Source organism: Cannabis sativa, chromosome X (genome assembly GCF_029168945.1).
Source record: "Cannabis sativa cultivar Pink pepper isolate KNU-18-1 chromosome X, ASM2916894v1, whole genome shotgun sequence".
Lineage (NCBI taxonomy): Eukaryota > Viridiplantae > Streptophyta > Magnoliopsida > Rosales > Cannabaceae > Cannabis > Cannabis sativa.
In genome coordinates, this window is record NC_083610.1 from 21,022,743 (window position 1) to 21,041,189 (window position 18,447).

At 31.6% G+C, this 18,447-nt stretch overlaps 3 protein-coding genes and 1 long non-coding RNA gene across 9 annotated transcripts; 2 read left to right on the forward strand and 2 right to left on the reverse strand.

The window, feature by feature from the left end:
* The first annotated feature begins 2,494 nt into the window (after nucleotides 1–2,494).
* Nucleotides 2,495–6,872, forward strand: LOC115702900 (probable protein phosphatase 2C 46). 5 transcript variants are annotated; one of them, XM_030630355.2, is made up of 7 exons: nucleotides 2,495–2,630; nucleotides 2,730–2,826; nucleotides 3,086–3,151; nucleotides 3,672–4,111; nucleotides 4,195–4,562; nucleotides 5,036–5,272; nucleotides 6,302–6,872. In XM_030630355.2, the coding sequence occupies exons 4-7, from the start codon at nucleotides 3,793–3,795 to the stop codon at nucleotides 6,569–6,571; spliced, it is 1,194 nt and encodes a 397-aa protein (XP_030486215.2). In that variant the 5' UTR covers nucleotides 2,495–2,630; nucleotides 2,730–2,826; nucleotides 3,086–3,151; nucleotides 3,672–3,792; the 3' UTR covers nucleotides 6,572–6,872. The 5 variants fall into 5 exon arrangements, with proteins under 5 accessions (XP_030486215.2, XP_030486218.2, XP_030486214.2 ...); XM_030630358.2 differs by lacking the exon at nucleotides 3,086–3,151 and having other exon boundaries at nucleotides 2,542–2,630; XM_030630354.2 differs by having other exon boundaries at nucleotides 2,551–2,826.
* Nucleotides 6,873–11,595: 4,723 nt separating this feature from the next.
* LOC115702899 (protein ALTERED PHOSPHATE STARVATION RESPONSE 1) lies at nucleotides 11,596–15,487 on the forward strand. Its single transcript, XM_061106703.1, has 4 exons — nucleotides 11,596–13,372; nucleotides 13,819–14,039; nucleotides 14,139–14,362; nucleotides 14,457–15,487. Exons 1-4 carry the CDS (start codon nucleotides 12,415–12,417, stop codon nucleotides 15,304–15,306), a joined length of 2,253 nt encoding a protein of 750 aa, XP_060962686.1. The 5' UTR covers nucleotides 11,596–12,414; the 3' UTR covers nucleotides 15,307–15,487.
* On the reverse strand, nucleotides 13,753–15,109 carry LOC133032640 (uncharacterized). The gene is made up of 2 exons (XR_009685231.1): nucleotides 14,985–15,109; nucleotides 13,753–14,886 (listed from the first exon to the last, which is right to left on the reverse strand). It is a non-coding gene; the product is annotated as an uncharacterized LOC133032640 (long non-coding RNA).
* Nucleotides 15,488–15,857: 370 nt separating the features above from the next.
* Nucleotides 15,858–18,196, reverse strand: LOC115702898 (protein CHAPERONE-LIKE PROTEIN OF POR1, chloroplastic). Of its 2 annotated transcripts, none has more exons than XR_009685230.1 (3): nucleotides 17,724–18,176; nucleotides 16,638–17,115; nucleotides 15,858–16,562 (listed from the first exon to the last, which is right to left on the reverse strand). XR_009685230.1 is itself a non-coding variant. In XM_030630352.2 (3 exons), the coding sequence occupies exons 1-3, from the start codon at nucleotides 18,066–18,068 to the stop codon at nucleotides 16,098–16,100; spliced, it is 882 nt and encodes a 293-aa protein (XP_030486212.1). In that variant the 5' UTR covers nucleotides 18,069–18,196; the 3' UTR covers nucleotides 15,858–16,097. The 2 variants fall into 2 exon arrangements, 1 of the variants encoding a protein (XP_030486212.1); XM_030630352.2 differs by having other exon boundaries at nucleotides 15,858–16,273; nucleotides 16,755–17,115; nucleotides 17,724–18,196.
* Between the last annotated feature and the right edge of the window lie 251 nt (nucleotides 18,197–18,447).

Consider the following 18,447-nt stretch of genomic DNA (forward strand, 5'->3'; position numbering starts at 1 on the left):
ATGATCTACTAAATTTTAAAAGCCAACCTTATATATATATTCAATTCAAGCAACATATGATAAGTGGAGGATCCTCACATTAATTGAAATAATTTTATCAAATTGAGGTCAAAGAAAATAATGGCTGTGAAAATGAAATGACCAGTTGAAGTAGATTTTCTAATTATCATATTTATTTATTTATGTTAAAAAAAAAAACACTACATTTGACTTAATATATGGCTCTTAAAGAAGCTCAAAAACTCTATAATTAAGTTCAACAATTTTTTTAAGAAAAAGATTATTGAGCTTATGTATTATTGTATATTAAAAGTTAAGGTTTTATCAAGATGTGTAATGATTTGAGATGTAACAAACTTGTCAATTAATTTGGTTAAAATGAAAACATTATTTTAAATGACTCAATAATTAATTTTCTTTGCCAAATAGAGGACACTGTCTCAATAAATAAGCTTTGGCAATAGTTATTATATCCACACAAAGATGTTGCTTATAAATCTAACTTTAGTTTGGAGCATTTATTTTACTTTAAATACCTTCCTATTATTCATATTTCTGAATATTATATAAAAAAATTTACATTATAAATCAATTATTTAAAAAAAAAAATTACAAAAATATATCAATACGAAAAAAAAATATTTTAATTTTTTTTATTTACAAAAATATCTTTCTATTTTTTGGTTATTTTATAATTTATTTATAGTTATCACAGAATTATTATTTTTTTTTGCTATTTTTTATTGTTTTATAATATATTTGTAGTTGTCAAAAAGTTGTTTTTTTCAACAAAAAAAAATTATTTTTTAATAGTTTTCTTACTTTTTGTTAAACTGATTGTATTTTTGTAATTTTAAAACTTTACAAATGTATTTTTACAAATAAAAATTTTAAACTGTAAAATCATAAATAAACATAAAAAAAATAATATTTTTGAAAAGTTATATAAAAAATAAACAATAAATTAAAAAAATGTTCAACTCTTGCCATTTTTTTCATTATAAAAAAAAAAACTCTTGCCATTTTTTTCAACTAAATTCGCGGTCAGGAGATAATGATATAATTTCAAAAGGGGTCCACGAGCTCAATAAATACCATGGAAAATAATGTCTATTAAAAAAATGTTGTATTTATTAAAATAATTATTTTTTATTTTATTTTTGTTGAAATTTGAAATAACTGAAAATGATATATTTCTTTTTCTTCTCATAAATTTAAATTAAAGAAAAATTTCTAACTGTTCATATCCAAGAAAAAATAGTATGTAAAAAAAAAATATGAAAAAGACAAATAATAAAATAAATCTAAAAACCAAAAAAGAAAAAAAGAAAAGTGTGGCCGGTTTAAAATCTAAAGAAAGGCCCAAAAAAGAAAAGAAAAGCTCAGAATGAGCTGTATACTACAAATTTCTGAAATTTCATATAATGTTAAAAACTTAACCTTAAAATATGAGTCAAATTATTTTATTTTGTTTCAAGGCTATTTTTGGCTTTTTGAACTATGATCTATGCATATTGAGGATCTTAAATTTGTTTTTTTGATTTAAGCGTTTGTATATTACAACATGTTCTATTTGGGACTCGAACCCAGGACCTCTAACACTCACACACCCACCTATGACCACTTGAACTAGCCTCAAGCGGTTAGATCTTAAATTTGTTTAGCTCGTTAAAAATAGTCTTTAAACTATTTATTTCTTCTATCTATTTTTATCATGACAAACAAAATGATGACATAACTTTTTAGTCCGTTACTACATCAGTGTCATGTCAACACTATATATATAATTAATTTTAAAAAATGATTTAAATTTTTTAATTTAATTTTACGTAATTTTTTTTAATTATTAATTAAATTTTAATTTAATAATTTTTTCAAAAATTTATAGTTTTTATTTTCTTAATGTATAATTATTCATGTAGAGGTGATGTGGTATTTGATTAAGTAGTCATGCTATTAATTTATTTGTTTCGTGTGATAAAATTAGATAGAAAGACCGATTTACAATACTCTAAATAATTCAAAAGCACAATAATATAAATGTGATAGTTAGGAGTAAAAATCCTAAATAATATTTTTAAAAATAAATTTCTTAGAAGAAAAAAATAAATAGAAAAGTCATATGGTAAAAGAAAGAAACCACAAAGTTTAGACTGAATTGACAATTGACCTGTGTTTGGACTTTGAAAGCTATTACGTTTTCACTCCGTTACATAACGGTAAACTACAATGTGCTTAGGTGTACAGTTTTTCTATGCTACTGCCTCCAGAATTCGACACGTGGAGCCTTATCATATTTGTTTTTCCTTTCTAGAATTTATAAAGTTTCAATCTTTAAAGTTCATTAATAATTTAATAACAAATTACGTCGAACCCCATTAAGGATTTGAAGAAGTTAATCTTAATTATATACTTACATAAATGTTTTGACTTTACTAATGTAAAATTAGTCAACTTTTAAGGTAAAAATCGAACCTTTTTTTCTTTTTAATCTTAAAAAAAAAAAACTGTGAACTATAAAACGAGGTTTGGAGGAGTTAACAATAGACACTCTCCACCTGTTACACGTTTTCTCACGTGAACTCCATTTCATGGAAAGCCTATAATATTGTCGTACATATTATCAAAATGTATGTATAATTATAAACCTTCAATTCATTTCATTGACCTCTCTTTCTCTCTTTAATCTTCAAATTTTTGTTTTTTGTTTTATTTTCTTCTTACCATAGTGGTGTGGAGCCCATAGCTGGACCTTTGCTTTGCTGGCTTCAAGCTCTCCATTGTTGGTCTTTTATGGGGTTTGTCTGCTAAGAAAAAAATAGAGGGGTGAGTAAATTTTTCATCTTTTTGTTGTTGTTGTTGTTGTTGTTGGGTTGGTCCAATCTTTTCTTTCTTTCCCATAAGACTCTTCCTTTTCATGAATACACTCCTTTCACTTTGGTGTTCTTCTTCTTCTTCTTCTAAATCAGCTTTATCTTTATTAGCACTAGTGGAGAGAGAAACTGAAAACCCATCTCTTGATTTCATGGATCCGTGGATCTGATTGTGTTTGTGTTGTTGCCTTTTCTTCTTTTTCTTCTTACAGTTTCCAGATCCTTCTTGTGGTGTGTTTATACATAGTTGATTTTCAAGAAACAGTCAAAATTATTAGGTATGACTCTTTCTCCTTATCTATTGTTTATTCATGGTTTTTGAATTTAGCAGAAAGTTGTTGAATTTTCATGATTTGGGAAATTCGTGTAACTTTAGGTTGTTTAGCTTTTCAATGTGAACTGAGGTAAACCCTTCTGGATTTTCTAAATGGCTGAAAATTACACTTTTTTTTTTAATGAGAAAAAATAGTACCCTTTGACCCCTCTTTGTCAAACATCTCCTTCTGTATTATGTTGTTTTCTATTCTTATTTTTCATCGATTGCGGCTATGAATGGTCATGATTTTCTGTTTAAAGCAAAAATAATAGAAAGAAAAGAAAGATGGGGTTTCAGATTATTTGGTCCTTTGCTTTTTTTGACTTAATACCAACTGAAATAACCTGTAAAAGGGGTAGTTTTCATTTTGTTGTTGTTGTTGTTGTTCTCTGCCATTTGTTTGATCTGTCAGGTTTCATTGAAGAAGTGAAAATTGAACGATTTATTAACTCTATTGTGTCTTGGTTCTGATCTTTGTGTAGTTTAAATCAAGAAGCTGAGAAGGAAGAGGGTCCTTTTTGAAAATCAAAGCTGTTTATTTTATTTTGTTTAGTACTTTGTTACATGTGGAGATTTTAGATGGTTGTTTGGGTGAGATGAGGGATGTTATCAGAGTTAATGAACTTCTTGAAGGCCTGTTTTCGGCCAAGGTCGAAACGGTATGTTCACACGGGTTCAGATTCTGTTGGTCGCCAAGAAGGGTTGTTGTGGTACAAAGATTCAGGACAACACTTCAATGGTGACTTCTCTATGGCTGTTGTTCAGGCCAATAATTTGCTTGAGGATCAAAGTCAGATTGAGTCAGGTAGTTTGAGTTCCCATGAAACTGGCCCTTTTGGTACTTTTGTTGGTGTCTATGATGGGCATGGAGGGCCCGAAACGTCTCGCTATATCAACGATCACCTCTTTCCGCATCTCAAGAGTAAGTGTCTTAGAAGAAGACATTTGAATTGATTTGAGTATTTGAGTTGTCAAGTTCTTAATTTGAATGTCATGATGTTGCAGGGTTTACTTCAGAGCAACAGTCTATGTCTGTAGATGTAATAAGAAAGGCATTTCAAGCAACAGAAGAAGGGTTTTTGTCTCTTGTTACTAGACAGTGGCCGATGAAACCACAGATAGCAGCCGTTGGATCATGCTGCCTCGTCGGTGTTGTTTCTGGTGGAAGCCTTTACATTGCTAACTTAGGAGATTCCCGCGCTGTCTTGGGAAGAGCTGTTAGGGCAACGGGAGAGGTTCTCGCTATTCAGTTGTCTGCTGAGCATAACGCGAGTATAGAATCTGTGCGACAGGAACTGCATTCTATGCATCCTGAAGATTCACAAATTGTAGTTTTGAAGCATAACGTATGGCGTGTGAAAGGGCTTATACAGGTACTTGTTTCACTGCAAAAAGAAAGATTATATAGTATTGGGATATAATATTATTCGAAAACAGAATTAAAATGCTGTGGCTTTTTGTCAATGATGCTTTCAGTATCCATTTTCAGGATCTACTTGTTCTTGGCTAAAGGAAGGATGAATATAAAATGACAGGAACACCTTGTGTAGTTGCTATATAATATGATTCTTGCATCAATTACTTTGGTAATGACACTTATAGCTAATAGGTCATTTGTTCAGCAAGTGTGATGATGTTTTTTATCATCAATTTGTTGATAAAAGATTATGATTTAATTACTATGGAGGAACTGTGATGTGATATAATATTTTTTTGTTGGTCAAGTAAGTATGAAACTGAGTAAAGTTGGTTGATGTGTTATTGCAGACATGTTAATATCTTAAGATTTGGTTTGATAATTCTTGTTCTTGTTGAATGATAGTTTTTCGAAATCTTTGTGTTGCAGATATCTAGATCTATTGGGGATGTGTATTTAAAGAAGTCTGAGTTCAACAGGGAGCCTCTTTATGCAAAGTTTCGCCTTCGTGAACCTTTCAAAAAGCCGATATTGAGCGCTGATCCATCGATTACAGTTCATGAGTTGCAGTCTCAGGACCAGTTTGTTATATTTGCATCTGATGGGCTGTGGGAACACCTTAGCAATCAGGAAGCTGTTGATATAGTTCAAAACCATCCGCGTAGTGTAAGTATATCATTACTCGACACTAAACTACTGTTTTTCTTCGACTTTGGTCGAAATTAAAACATGATTTTTGCTCCTATGCTCAAAACATTTCTCTTCTTACATGTGAATTTCTTATGAATTTAAATTGAAACAAAACTATAGCTTTACACTTGTTATGTTTTTCCAACTCATTTAAGTAACAAAATTATAGGTTGTAATTGTATTACTATTAAATACAGTTAAAAAAAGATAATACCAACTTGATTTTACATGATTATATGCATTTCATTAGTAACAAAATCATCTTTTGTTGGGTCATTCTTGAACAAAATTATTGACAATTAGGTGACATGAAGCAGTTTCAAAATCATTTGGTTTTTGGTGATATTTTAGGAAGAGTAATTTGCGGTATAAATACTTAAGTTTAACTCTTAATTGCAGATAAATACAAAGTTTAATTTTTGACGGTAATAATACTTAAGTTATATTTCTGAAACTTCAGTAGGTACTTGGCCATTAAATGTCAAGTCAATGGCTACGTGGCAATCTCTGATTGGTCCAGGTAGATAATAACTTGACACTTAACAGTCAGGTACTTTGAGAAGTTTTGAAAATATAACTTAGGTATTATTATCGTCAAAAATTAAATTGGAGTTAAACTTAAGTATTTATGCCGCAAATTATTTACATATCTATAGATTTTTATATTTTTCTTCCTCTTTGACCCACTTATTCTTGTTTTTCCCTTTGTAAGACAAAACAAATAACAGTTTCCAGTCCAAGAGAGTATGAGGATCCATTGGTTAAGTTCTGGTTTGAAGTCTATATAATTAGTATGCTACTTAGAGTAGTTCTATAAGCACATTGAATTGCCTTCCCTTCCCTTCCCTTCCCTTCAATTTTTTTTAGTAAATAATCTAAAAGGAATGATCCCCAATAGCAAATTGACCAACCAAATTTCTGTTCATGAAAGATTATATTTTTTGGTCAAGAAAATGGGAAAGGAGAAAAATAACTTGTGTTTGTTAAACTTATATTTCATTTCAGGGAAGTGCAAGGAGGTTGGTGAAAACCGCTCTACAAGAAGCTGCGAAGAAGAGGGAAATGAGATACTCGGACTTGAAGAAGATTGACCGGGGTGTACGACGACATTTCCACGATGACATCACCGTAATTGTTATTTTTCTAGACGCGAATCATGTGAGCAGAGCTAGTTCTGCCAAGTTTCAAAATATATCGGTAAGAGGGGGCGGAATCAGTTTGCCTTCCAACACTCTGGCCCCTTGCGGTACGCCAACCGAAGCTGGCAATACCTGAATCAGATTAGGCCTGTAATCTCATCTCAACTCATGTGTTTGTTGTATGATTCTCTTGTGTGAATACCAGGTAGCTTCAAAAAGAGATTAAAAACAAGAAAAGAAATGAAAAAATAGAAAAGAAAAAAGCAAAAAAAAAAAACTAAAAAAAGAGGAGCAGGCCTTCAATTCTTTATTGTATACTGTAACTTTTTAACTGGATGGAAACTAATACTTGCATTTAGCCTTGAGAAAGAGAGCTCTTCTAAGGTGACAGTAATATTAGTTGTTTCCTCAAGCAAATTCCTTGCTTCTTTTTCTCAGTTGGCATTTGTTGTTTTATAAACTTCTTCTTTTTTATTTTTCACATAAATTACAAGGTAGTTAGAAGATAGTAGAATATTAACTGTACTTATTTAATATCAAATCTCTATTTGTTATCAAAAAATGGTTGCAAATTCAACCTATCCCAGATCATCAGAAGTAGAGCGCTCAGATAATGACAGAGTGGCCTGTGATAGATTGATCGACCGACCTTCGAAGAAGAACGGGATTTTCGGGGACTAGACTTACATGCCAGTACCCTTAGGAGAAGCCTTTGCTTGCTAATTGCTACAGAAGTTATTTTTAAAGGGAATTGAGAAAGCATATTAGTACTTTAGTCCATCTCCAACCATGATCGCCATCTTTTTTTCCTGTAACACTAAAAACTACATCCAATTTTACTTTTCTTATCATTATATTGATTTTAATAAAATAAATTAATTTTATAATTATTATTATATATATATAAGTTAGATAAGATTAATATTATAACAAAAGATGGTGTATATTATAGTGTTTGGTTGGAGATAAATTATACACTATACATGATCAGGGCCGGCTCTGGGCATAGACAGGCTAGGCCTGTGCAATTTAGTTGTAAGTGCCCGTAGGCTATCTCCTAACGTTAAAATGTTATATATGATGTGATTTTTTTTCACAAAATGTTCCAATCGAAAAATAAAAGCTAATCTATTTTCATGGAAATTTATAATGTTCTACTAATAATAGTGGGCACGATATTTTCTTTTTTTTCTTACCCTTTAAAATTTAAATAATGCTTTTATATATATATATATATAAATATATCTTAGGTGATTGTTACGTGCGAGAAGCGCGTAGTGTTAGTTTTATTTAATATTTTAGTTTTTTATTTTAATTAATAATTAAAATAGTATAATTATTTGAATGATTTGTTTTATAAAAATAAAATATGTGTCAGTATATTTAGTAAGTAAAACATAGTTGTGTTATAATAATGTAAGTTATTAATAGTAAAATGTACATTAATCTTCTAACTGAAAAAAGTTCTATTATTTCATTTGTATCTAATAATAATATTCTGCTTGTTATATATTTATAGATTTTCACATTCTTTGCAAATTACTAATAAGCACCAATAATATTTTCATATTCTAATATTTTTCAACCTTCTCCTCTTGGTGGTAAAATTAAAAATAAAACTAAAAATAAGCACAAACATATAAGGTAAATACTAATTACAACCCATTTCATCTTCTTTTTATTTTTTTAAGCTATTTTATCTTTTCTAGACATTTTATCTATATTTTTCTTTTTTAAAAAATAAATAAAAAAAATTATTAATATTCTTTTTTAAGATAGGTTTGTTAGAGAGATATGTGGCTAAGATGATTTTTTTAATTTAAAAAGAGATTATTAATATTTAAAAGATTGTTTGATTTTTTGGGTTTAATTATTGGGTTTATTTGTTAACGGGAGATCAAACCTAATCGTTAAATTTATCAGAATATTCTTTTATTTTTAAGTATATTCTGTTAAACCAAGAAATACCGTTAGATAGGTACTTTTAATATATAAAGATATATAAAAAAGAAATAACTATATAATTATATAATCTAACTATATTAATAAAATAATATAATAATAAAAAATATAATCTAATTAGTGGTGTGGTTAGAATTAGAAAAAAAAAACTAATATTAAAATAGTATTCTTTTAGAATTGATTTTATTCTATAGAATTCACCATTGGAGTTGCCCTTAAAAGTTTTTGCTTACTTGCTTCATTGCCTAGTGAAAAAAATAGTGTAGTTACACTTTACTTTTTGCCAAGTTGTGTCTAGAGAGAGATTACGATTAGCTATTTGTGATTTTTAATAATGTTCATTGTTGTTTTGTTTTACGATCTGCGAATGGATGTGCTCACTTTCTTTTACGATTAGATATTATAATGGTTGATTTAGCTATTTGAATGAAATTATTTACCATTTTTCAAAAAAAAAAAAAAAAGTACCTACTTAATATTGAATTAATATGTACTTTAGCATTTCTCATAGTAAAAGAGTACTCCTTTTAAGTGCATTAGTTTATTCGTAACACTTTTCAAGAATATCCACCTTGCATTGCATTTGCAATCTCAGAAAGAAGAATATATTTCTGACAAGGGCAATGGGCTGACTTTCAAACCCACATTGAAGATAGCTGTTTGAATCAAAAATATATATAAATATTGTTTAAAAATGCTAAACAAGTACATTGCTTTATAATACAAGTAGTAGTACTACTACTGCTTCTACTAATTTTAAAAGGCTACCACTGTTTGTAAATGGACCTGTTTTTAGGTTGAGTCATCACTCATCAGAGAACATTCTTATATGAAACATAGTGAGTGAGCAATGTTAAAGCTTGAACTTGGTCATTCATATTAATAGACATAGGTAGGGATGGCAATTATACCTGCGGATACCCGCCCCATTAGACTTTCGGGGGCGGAGCCGGATATGGGTTTAAAGATTCATACCCGAGTTGGAAACGGGGCGGGGGCAGGGGAATAGATACCCGCCCCGAACCCGTCCTGATATGATATATGTATATATATTTAAATTTTAAAATCATAACTATTATAATTAAAATAACTTCACGCTTTAGGCTTTTGTTTGATTATACATTTTTTTTTACTATACACACTATTCCACTTAAGTTTATTGTTTTACTCAATTTTTTTGATTATTTTTTTTAATTCTCTTTAAGACATCATTTTTTTTTTCAAAAATATATATAATGGGTACCCGATGAAGATCCTTTTCCTCGTCGAGTAATACCCGTTCCACTCCCGCTTTAATTTAAACGAGTATTGGGACGGGTATGGGGTGAATTTAAGAAGCGGATATGGGGTGGGGGAGCAATCCCCGCACCCGCCCCGCCCCGTTTACATCCCTCGACATAGATGTTTTGGGGTGTTAAAATAAAATGAAACAATGAAAGAAGGGTTGGGTTTGGTTTGGTTTGGTTTTGTTGTATATACATAAAAATATATTTAAGGATGGGACCTCAAAAGTTTCAATATAATATGGAAAAGAGAGGAAGTAGGGAGTTACGAGGCATAATAAAGACTACTTTTCTCTCTTTGCTTGTCAGTCTCTTCAGTAGGGCATATTCTCGTTAACCCACAAACAAAACCCTTATTTTGTTCCACTAAATTGTCTTTCTTTTTTTTAAGCTTATTAATCATGCTTTTTTCTAATTCAACACAACAAATATAGGCACATATCTCAATGATCAAGTTTAGGGTTTTGTATTTTGTATTTTATTTCTTTCTTTATATGGTTAATTAAGGAAATTCAAATTTAGTGTTAAGTCTATACTAAAAAAGTACTATTTTGGTATTATTATTATTATTTTTTTTAATTCTAATTATAACACAAAAAATTACACTAAAAAGCTATATTTTTTATTATTACACAAAAAAATATAATGGTCTACAATATTCTACTATTAGTGAGACACTGTAGACTCTCATCAAAATAGGATAAGTTTTAGAGTTCCATTAGAATATTTTATAAGAAAAAATACACTATATATGAGTTTTTAGTGTGCCATTGGAGATGGCCTAAATCACAAAAAATAGTTTATTAATTGTTACTCTTTGTTAAATTTTAGGGTAAATAGCAGCATAATTATTCAAAGTTTTAAATTTGTAAACGATATTAACTTATTATTTATTTTTAGCAGTATATATACCCAATAGTTATAAAATTATAGTTTTTCTTTAATTTCGTCACTCTGTTATTGTCTTAAAGAGCGTACATATAAGACCTAGATTCTAAATTATTGGGTCTAGACAAAAACATGTAATATTAATTACTTCTAAATGTTCTTTTAATAAATTTAAAATGGAGTTTGTACTGACGAAACTGGAGAAAAATTAAAATTTTACAAACATTCAGTACTTATGCCGCTAAAAATAAATATTGGATTTATACCGCTTACAAACTTAAAATTTTAAGTACTTATACTGCTATTTATCTTAAATTTTATGGGAGGTATTTTAGTTTTTTTTATGCGGTGTGAATTACTTTCAAATATTCTTTTAATAAATTTAAAATAGAATTTGTATTGATAAAGCTGAAAGAAAATTAAAATTTTACAAATATTAAGTATTTATGTTGCTAAAAATAAATATTAAATTTATACCATTTATAAATTTACAACTTTAAGTAGCTATTTACTTTTTATGGGGGTATTTTAGTTCTTTTAACATCACATTACCTAACCTTAACCTTATACATGAGTAAAAGTAGAGTACTTTGTACTTTAGAAAGTTGAATTTAAACCTTGTTACTTATGTGGCTAGTCCTTTTCAAACACAATAGTTTTATTTTTCTTTTTGTTTTTTCAGGGCTAATAAATAATGCTTAATATATTATCAAACTATTTTAAGTGCTCACGTGAACTCTAAACAAAGAATTCAAAGGTAAAAAAAAAATGGTACCCACCTGAAACATAAATGAACCCAAAAGAACCTTCTTTTTCTTTCAATGTTAAATCAAATCAAATCTAGTGTAGTAATTGTGTTTATAACCCAAAAAAATAAAAAAAAATCTAGTGTTCTTGTAAAATAATAACCAAATCTTATGAGGGATATATTTGTCTTTACTGATGATAAAATTGACAGTTCTGACTTTTTCAAAGTTTCTTAAATAAACTCATACTTAACTAACTTGATTTTATAGTAAGAAGCACAATTATACTCTCATTATTAGAAGTTGTTAATAATAACAATAATTACTATTAAGAATATAAAAGAAGAGAAAGATATAAAAGGTTTTTTAGGGACAAGACAAAAACTTCTCTGGTTTTTCTGCAATGGTGACCATCCTTTTACCTTAGTTTGACTCCTTTTTTATTAACCAACAAGCACCAGTTTTCATTTTTTTTCTTCCTTTCATGGTGAAGAAAATGAAAAATAATAGCTTTAAACTGTGTTTAAGTTAAAAATGAAAAATTTAACACATATTATTACCCAAACACAAGAAGAACACTCTCTTCTTCTCTCTCTTTCTCGAGCCCCTACCTTCTTACCCACCTATGGTTCTACCTGGTCTTTAGTCTTTTACTCTGTCATCTTCTCTCTCTCTCTCTCTCTCTCTCTCTCTCTCTCTCTCTCTCTCTCTCATGTGTTTAACAAAACAGTGAGATGGTTTAGTAGCAAAAAAAGGAAATCTTTTTATGTTTCTGCTATAGCAAAGCTCTCTTTAATCAGATTAAATGGGGTTTAGGTCCCCACGAGCTACTTTTCTGGTGAAAAACCTTTCTTACTTCATACTCACCAAAAGAGAAGATGAGATGAGATGACACATATTTTGCTCTAGTACTTCTCAGATCAGAAAAACCATTTCCACATTTGGGCAGAACCCCACCTCCTTTTTTCCAGGGAGGAATATACAGATTCCTCTAATAATCCCATTTTTTTTTTCTTTCTTTCTCCTTAATAAAAAATAAAAAAGATCCCACCTTTTCAGTTATTCTGTGAAAAAAAGTTAGAAAAATCAAAACTTTAGAGATGGGTTGTGTTGCTTCTAAGCTAGAGGAAGAAGAAGAAGTAGTATCCATTTGTAGAGAAAGAAAACAGAAGATAAAGTTAGCTGTGGATAAAAGACATGCTCTTGCTCAAGCTCATTGGAGGTATACTCAGTCTCTTTATGCAGTTTCAGCATCTATAAACCTCTTTGTGGCTTGCCATTCTTCTCCTTCTGCACCTTTCCTCATTACCTTCCCACCACCTTGTTCCTCTTCTTCTTCACCATGTGAAAACCAGAATGTTATAACCAACCCTATGTTCCTTCAACAAATGCCATCTGAGTCAACCTGTCAAACTGTTGACTGTGGTTCATGTGCTTCCTCAACATCTTCTTCAGACTCTGAAGAGCAAGAAGAAGAAGAAGATGAAGATGAAGAAGAAGACCAAGAACAAGAACAAGAGAGAGAAGTGATAAGAGAACAACATCATCAGCCATGTGGGTACTTCTACATGCAAATGCCACCACCTTCAATGCCATCACCACGGAGAGATTTTGGGTGGGATTTCTTTAATCCATTTGACAATGTGAACAGACCAGAGGTTATAAACGGCTACCGCCATAACTTAGATGATGAAGTTTTGAGAGTGGTGAGGGAAGAGGAAGGGATTCCTGAACTGGAGGAGGAAGAAAACAAGGTTGCTGTAGCTGCTGCTGCTGCTACTGCTGCAGATGAAGATAATGAGGAAAAGAGAGTTGAGAATGGAACAACAACAGTAGTCAATGAAGTTACCAAGATAGATGAAGGTACTACCAATTTGAACCAGGTGGAGCCAAAGGGGTTAACTGTCATTGACACACCAGTAGAAGGAAGGGAGCTTTTGGAAGCTTTGAAGGATATTGAGGACTATTTTCAGAAGGCTTATCAATCTCTGATAGATGTTTCTAGGATGTTAGAGGCTAATGTGGATCAAATGCAGTCTGGTTTGGAAGAAATCAAAGGTGGGTCTTTATTTTTTCAAAGATTAATCACTTGGTTGTGTTTGAGTATTTTATTAGTTGCAGAACAATTTCTAAGCTGAACTTCATTCAGTGTGGTGAAGATTTTAGATGGGATTTTCTATTTATTTTCTTAACTTTTAACATTTCCAAAAACAACTTCCAGACTTGGTTTAAACTCTAGTCACATACACATACATACACAACAATTCCATGTTTGACCAGGTTCTTCATAGGGGCCTTCATTACAAAAGTTCACTTTTTATTCCACTTGCAATTTTTCTGTGTAATTTCTAGCTGAGAAATTTTGGCCAATCTCCTGCTTTTTGTCATGACAGGTCTGATATTCACTTCATATTTATTGGTTCATATTATGCATTTACTTTCAAATGTTTCATAACTATATTGGTGTGCTTAAAATGATTCTTGAATTGTTCTATTCAATACAGAAAACTCAACAAAACTAATTCAGTCTGCACGTCACCGATCCATTTCGTCTAAGCCTTCATCATGTAAGAGTCTAGTAGTATCAACCTCCAAAAGTAGTTCATCTTGGACAGAGTTTAGGAATGATCTTTTCGATGATTATGGAGGAATGGCTGCCGGAAGCCATTCACTTACACTAGGAAGAATATATGCTTGGGAGAAAAAGCTCTATGAAGAAGTGAAGGTACATTTTCTCACTTCCTAAAACTGTTTCCCTTAAGACCTTTTGTGGTGTTGTGTGTTCCTTAAAACTCATGTGATATGCTTTTTCGATGTCCAATAGGCTGGTGATAGCACAAGGAAACTGTATGAGAAAAAGTGTTCGCGCTTAAGAAATCTGGATGTTAGAGGAGATGATGAGCTAACTATGGATAAAACTAGAGCTACAGTGAAAGATTTGTATGCCAGGATCTTGGTTGCTATTAGGAGCGCTGAATCAATCTCGATAAAGATCGAGAAACTAAGAGATGAAGAATTGCTGCCTCAGATTGTTGAACTGTTGAAAGGGTATGGAAAGCGGAATGGGATACCAAGAACAGTCAAGTTATTTTAAAGGGTTTGTTGTTTCCTTGGTTTAACATTTTGTTTTATCTTTGTGCAGATTAACTCGAACATGGAAACTTTTGTTGGAATCACATGAAACCCAGAATAAGATTCTGATTGAAGTGAAAACTTTCACTTGTTCTGCATTTGGGAAATTCAGTAACGAATCTCACCAGGCAGCAACGGTTCAGCTCAAGGTTGAGCTTAACAACTGGCGTGCGTGCTTTGTGGAATATGTTTCGGCCCAGAAAGCATACGTTGAAGCTCTTCACGGTTGGCTAACCAAGTTCATAGTCCCTGAAGTTGAATTCTACTCTAGAAGTAAGGGATCAGCTGTGTCCTGCAGGGTCAATGGGCCGCCATTGCTCATGATATGCCATGACTGGTTAGCCTCCATAGAGAAATTGCCAGATAAATCAGTGGCCTTTGCATTGAAAAGCTTTGCTAAAGATGTGAAGGCTCTTTTTGATCAGCAATGTCAAGAACAGCTACAGAAAAGAAAAGTTGATAGTTTAGCTAAAGAACTTGACAGAAGAGTTGTTGCATTTCAGAAGACAGAGGGGAGGTTTCTCGAATTGAAACTTACCGAAAACAATGAATCAGATGCTGAAAACCGGAATGAATACTTGACCGAGAAGAAAGATCAGCTAGACATGTTGAGAAGAAGGTTAGATGTAGAGAAGGAAAAACACCACAATCTCATGCTGGAAACTCAAAGGATGACATTGAACGGGTTTCAAACCGGGTTTTGTACAGTTTTCGAGTCCTTAATAGAATTCTCCAAGGCATCTCAGAACATGTACAATGATCTAGTGAATGACAATGAAAACTCTGAGAAGACTGGGAACATGTCATATATAGAAGACACTACTAAAGTTGAGCAAAACAGTAGCCAGATGAAATATTAGAGAGAATGAATTGGATTCTTGGATTGTCTAGTTGATTTGTATATACAAATGTGTCAAAGCAGCTCGCTGAGACACATTTTATTCAAGCTTTGTAATCTTTTGGAGTGTTGTAACCACGAATTCCTAACTGTTATTTATTTTTTTTTCTTTTTAAACACAAAGTCTTATTTTTATGATGTAATCAGAAAAAGGGCAAATGGGGTTTGGTTCTGGTAGATAATTATAATTAATGACTTGATTTAATATTATCTAACCACAAAGATTATTATATTCTGGCCTTGATAGAAGCAGAGCAGAGGGGCAATAATTCCTGACAAGTGAAAAAGAAATGACTAGTATTGCTGCAGACTACTGTGTGTAAAGAAAATAGAATACAGACAGTCTTTGGTCATATTCAGCTCCTGATGGGCCATTGGATATCATTCTCACACTGCAAAGCCATGGTGTGAATTGACAATACTAACAAAAACAAAAATGGCCCAGTTACCTTTGAAGCCTCTTTTTAAGTGTTGCATGTAATGTTTCATTGTTCAATACTGATTTGAGCAACATTTTCTTAAAGAAGAGCAGATATCTTACATACCAAAAGCAAAACAGAATGTTCTAGCTTTTACATGTCTATTATTCTGGGAGATATTTCCAAATGATTCTGTTAACTTAAAATTTGCTTTTGTACAATATGCAATGATACACATCCTAATAGGGGAGAAAAAAAAGGCCTTGGGTATGATCATGGAAATGCATAATTACAGATTTCACAATTGAGTTACTATCACTGTCTTCTTTTAGCTCTACCTCAAATACAGTGACACTAAGAATTGAGATAAAAGTATAACTTCGCTCACTACGGCAGCAGGAGAATGCAGACCCAGAAAAGGAACAATATCTACCTGCAACCAATTCTCAACTGCTGAACCCACCACTGCACCAGCAACAAGCCCACCTATGGTTATTATAGTAGCCTTCCCTGCAAAGACAATCAGTATGAGCCATGGTAGGTTAATTCAAATATTCCCGATGGAACCCTTTACTTGATTCACCCCTATAAATAATCATACAAAGTCAACTACTGTCAATGGCACTTTCTTTCCTCAAAAGTTTATATTTTTCCATTATCACACTCCAGTCACCCAAGTAAAACTGCCCTATGTTTTATAACTGAGAAAAACAATTTCAAGAGAGAACACATGATGTTAACAGCAAACTCTCCTTCAAATTACAGTTTAGCCTTTCTTTTAATCATCTTCCATTCCTCCCTAGCCTCTCCTTTTCATTACCCATAAAATATAGAAAAGAAACTTCACAAATATTGTTAAGACTTCCTTTCCTACAGCTGACAAAATAGTGTGCCTTAACAGCATAACGGTGTAAAGGATGATCCTTATGATGTAAATTAGGTTAGGCTAGACTCAATCCCAAAATTAATCCAAAAAGAAAATAGGCATTACCTAACTTAACATTCTTTTTTGTCATGAAGTACAAGGAAGCTCCAAAGCTACCCGCCAAAATTAATCCAGGAACATCAGCCTCAGAATATGGCATGCCAGAGGATGTGGTGGCTCCATTAACATAAGTTAAGACCATTAAAGCTCCATAAACACCTGCCTTTAGCCCTAACTCACTCCTTGATGGAGTCTCTACCGAAACAGGCGATTTCTTCACAGAAGTCTGCAGCCATTGAGGCATTGATCCCATTCCTGAAGCACTTACAGGCTTAACATCAGCATAGCGAATGTTACTACTTACAACCTTTCCCGCTCGCCTCTGAGTTAAGCTCCTCATGAGCAACATGTCATATGCAGCTTCCACCTAAATGGCATTTCAACATAACCATGTGGAATCAATAAAGGTTTCCAAAACAATAAAATAAAGAATTCCATCAAAATAAAATATATATTACTAGAACAATTCCGATCCATATTGATAGATATACACTCAGATCGTAAATAGGCTAAGCAACAAAATTAGACTAAAAAAATCATTTTTGTTATCCATGGCAAATTCATTGCAGGGACATTAATGCTAAGATAATAAGACCCAATAAAATAATGTTTGCAACCATGTAGATTCTGAGATAATATATATATATATATATATAAATATAAATATAAATATATACAAACAAAACACTATTTTTTCACTTTTGCAAAGTTATATTTTTTTGTATTGATTTTTCTGCCCTGTAAACAAATTTTCAAGAAGTGCCTGTATCAAAAATTTGAACTTTAACTGACTAAACTAATTATTTCCAGTTATTTTTCTTAAATTGGAAAAAAAGAAAACCCATTCAAACTTCAAAACAATAATAATATTTTTCCTGAAATTGTGAAGTTATATCCTTTTTCAATCAGCATCCTCAAACAAATTTCTAAACCCAACAACGAAATAAACAAATAAATTAAAGAAAAGAAGAAAACCTGTGCAATTGCGTCCTTGTCATCCTTACAAGAGGCTACGATCGAGTTCTTGGCGCGAAGTATATCATCGAACGAATCGCCATCGGAGACTCCAAGGAGTTTCAACGCGTTCTCTACCGACATCTCGAACGGCGCAGAGTCATCGGCTCTGGAGCCGGCTCGGACTAGCGTAGACGTTCTGGCTAATGCACCCCCACGGGTCGACTCGATTGAGCCGCTCCAAAGCTCGAATTTGTTGGTCAGTAACTTTCGAAGGTAAGCCGGTCCGGTTCGTCTTACCGGTGGCCGGTTGTATGGATAACCGCCAGTTATGCGGTTGGGCCGGACGGAGAGAGTGGCTGCCATTATTTCCAGAGACCAAAGAAACGTGAGGCTGATTTTTGAGCAAACCCAAAGCTCCGAATCTCACTACCTTTTATATAAATTAAAAAATAATTTACGTTTAAATTTTTAAATTTAATTTTTTTTCTTGCAATGATTTTTAAATTTAATTTTTAATTGTATATAAATATATAAGTTTAATTTTTTTATAATAATAATAATATTTAAATTATAGTTTTGTAATTTTTGTAATTACTAAAATGTCAATACGGTTTTCAATTTGTTTAAATTATTAAATTTTTATGTTTATTTAAAAATTAATTTAAATATATTAATAAAAAAATCACTATTTAACACTTATTAATTACGGACTTAGTTATAGAATTATAGTTTAGTTATTATT

Coding starts and splice junctions, on each gene's coding strand:
- LOC115702900 (XM_030630355.2), top strand. CDS start 3,793: ATGTTATCAGAGTTAATGAACTTCTTGAAGGCCTGTTTTCGGCCAAGG. Junction 4,112..4,194: donor CCTCTTTCCGCATCTCAAGA/GTAAGTGTCTTA, acceptor ATGATGTTGCAG/GGTTTACTTCAGAGCAACAG. Junction 5,273..6,301: donor TTCAAAACCATCCGCGTAGT/GTAAGTATATCA, acceptor ATTTCATTTCAG/GGAAGTGCAAGGAGGTTGGT.
- LOC115702899 (XM_061106703.1), top strand. CDS start 12,415: ATGGGTTGTGTTGCTTCTAAGCTAGAGGAAGAAGAAGAAGTAGTATCC. Junction 14,040..14,138: donor AGCTCTATGAAGAAGTGAAG/GTACATTTTCTC, acceptor GATGTCCAATAG/GCTGGTGATAGCACAAGGAA. Junction 14,363..14,456: donor ATTGTTGAACTGTTGAAAGG/GTATGGAAAGCG, acceptor ATCTTTGTGCAG/ATTAACTCGAACATGGAAAC.
- LOC115702898 (XM_030630352.2), bottom strand. CDS start 18,068: ATGGCAGCCACTCTCTCCGTCCGGCCCAACCGCATAACTGGCGGTTAT. Junction 17,116..17,723: donor ACAAGGACGCAATTGCACAG/GTTTTCTTCTTT, acceptor AATGCCATTTAG/GTGGAAGCTGCATATGACAT. Junction 16,274..16,754: donor AAAAAAGAATGTTAAGTTAG/GTAATGCCTATT, acceptor TTGTCTTTGCAG/GGAAGGCTACTATAATAACC.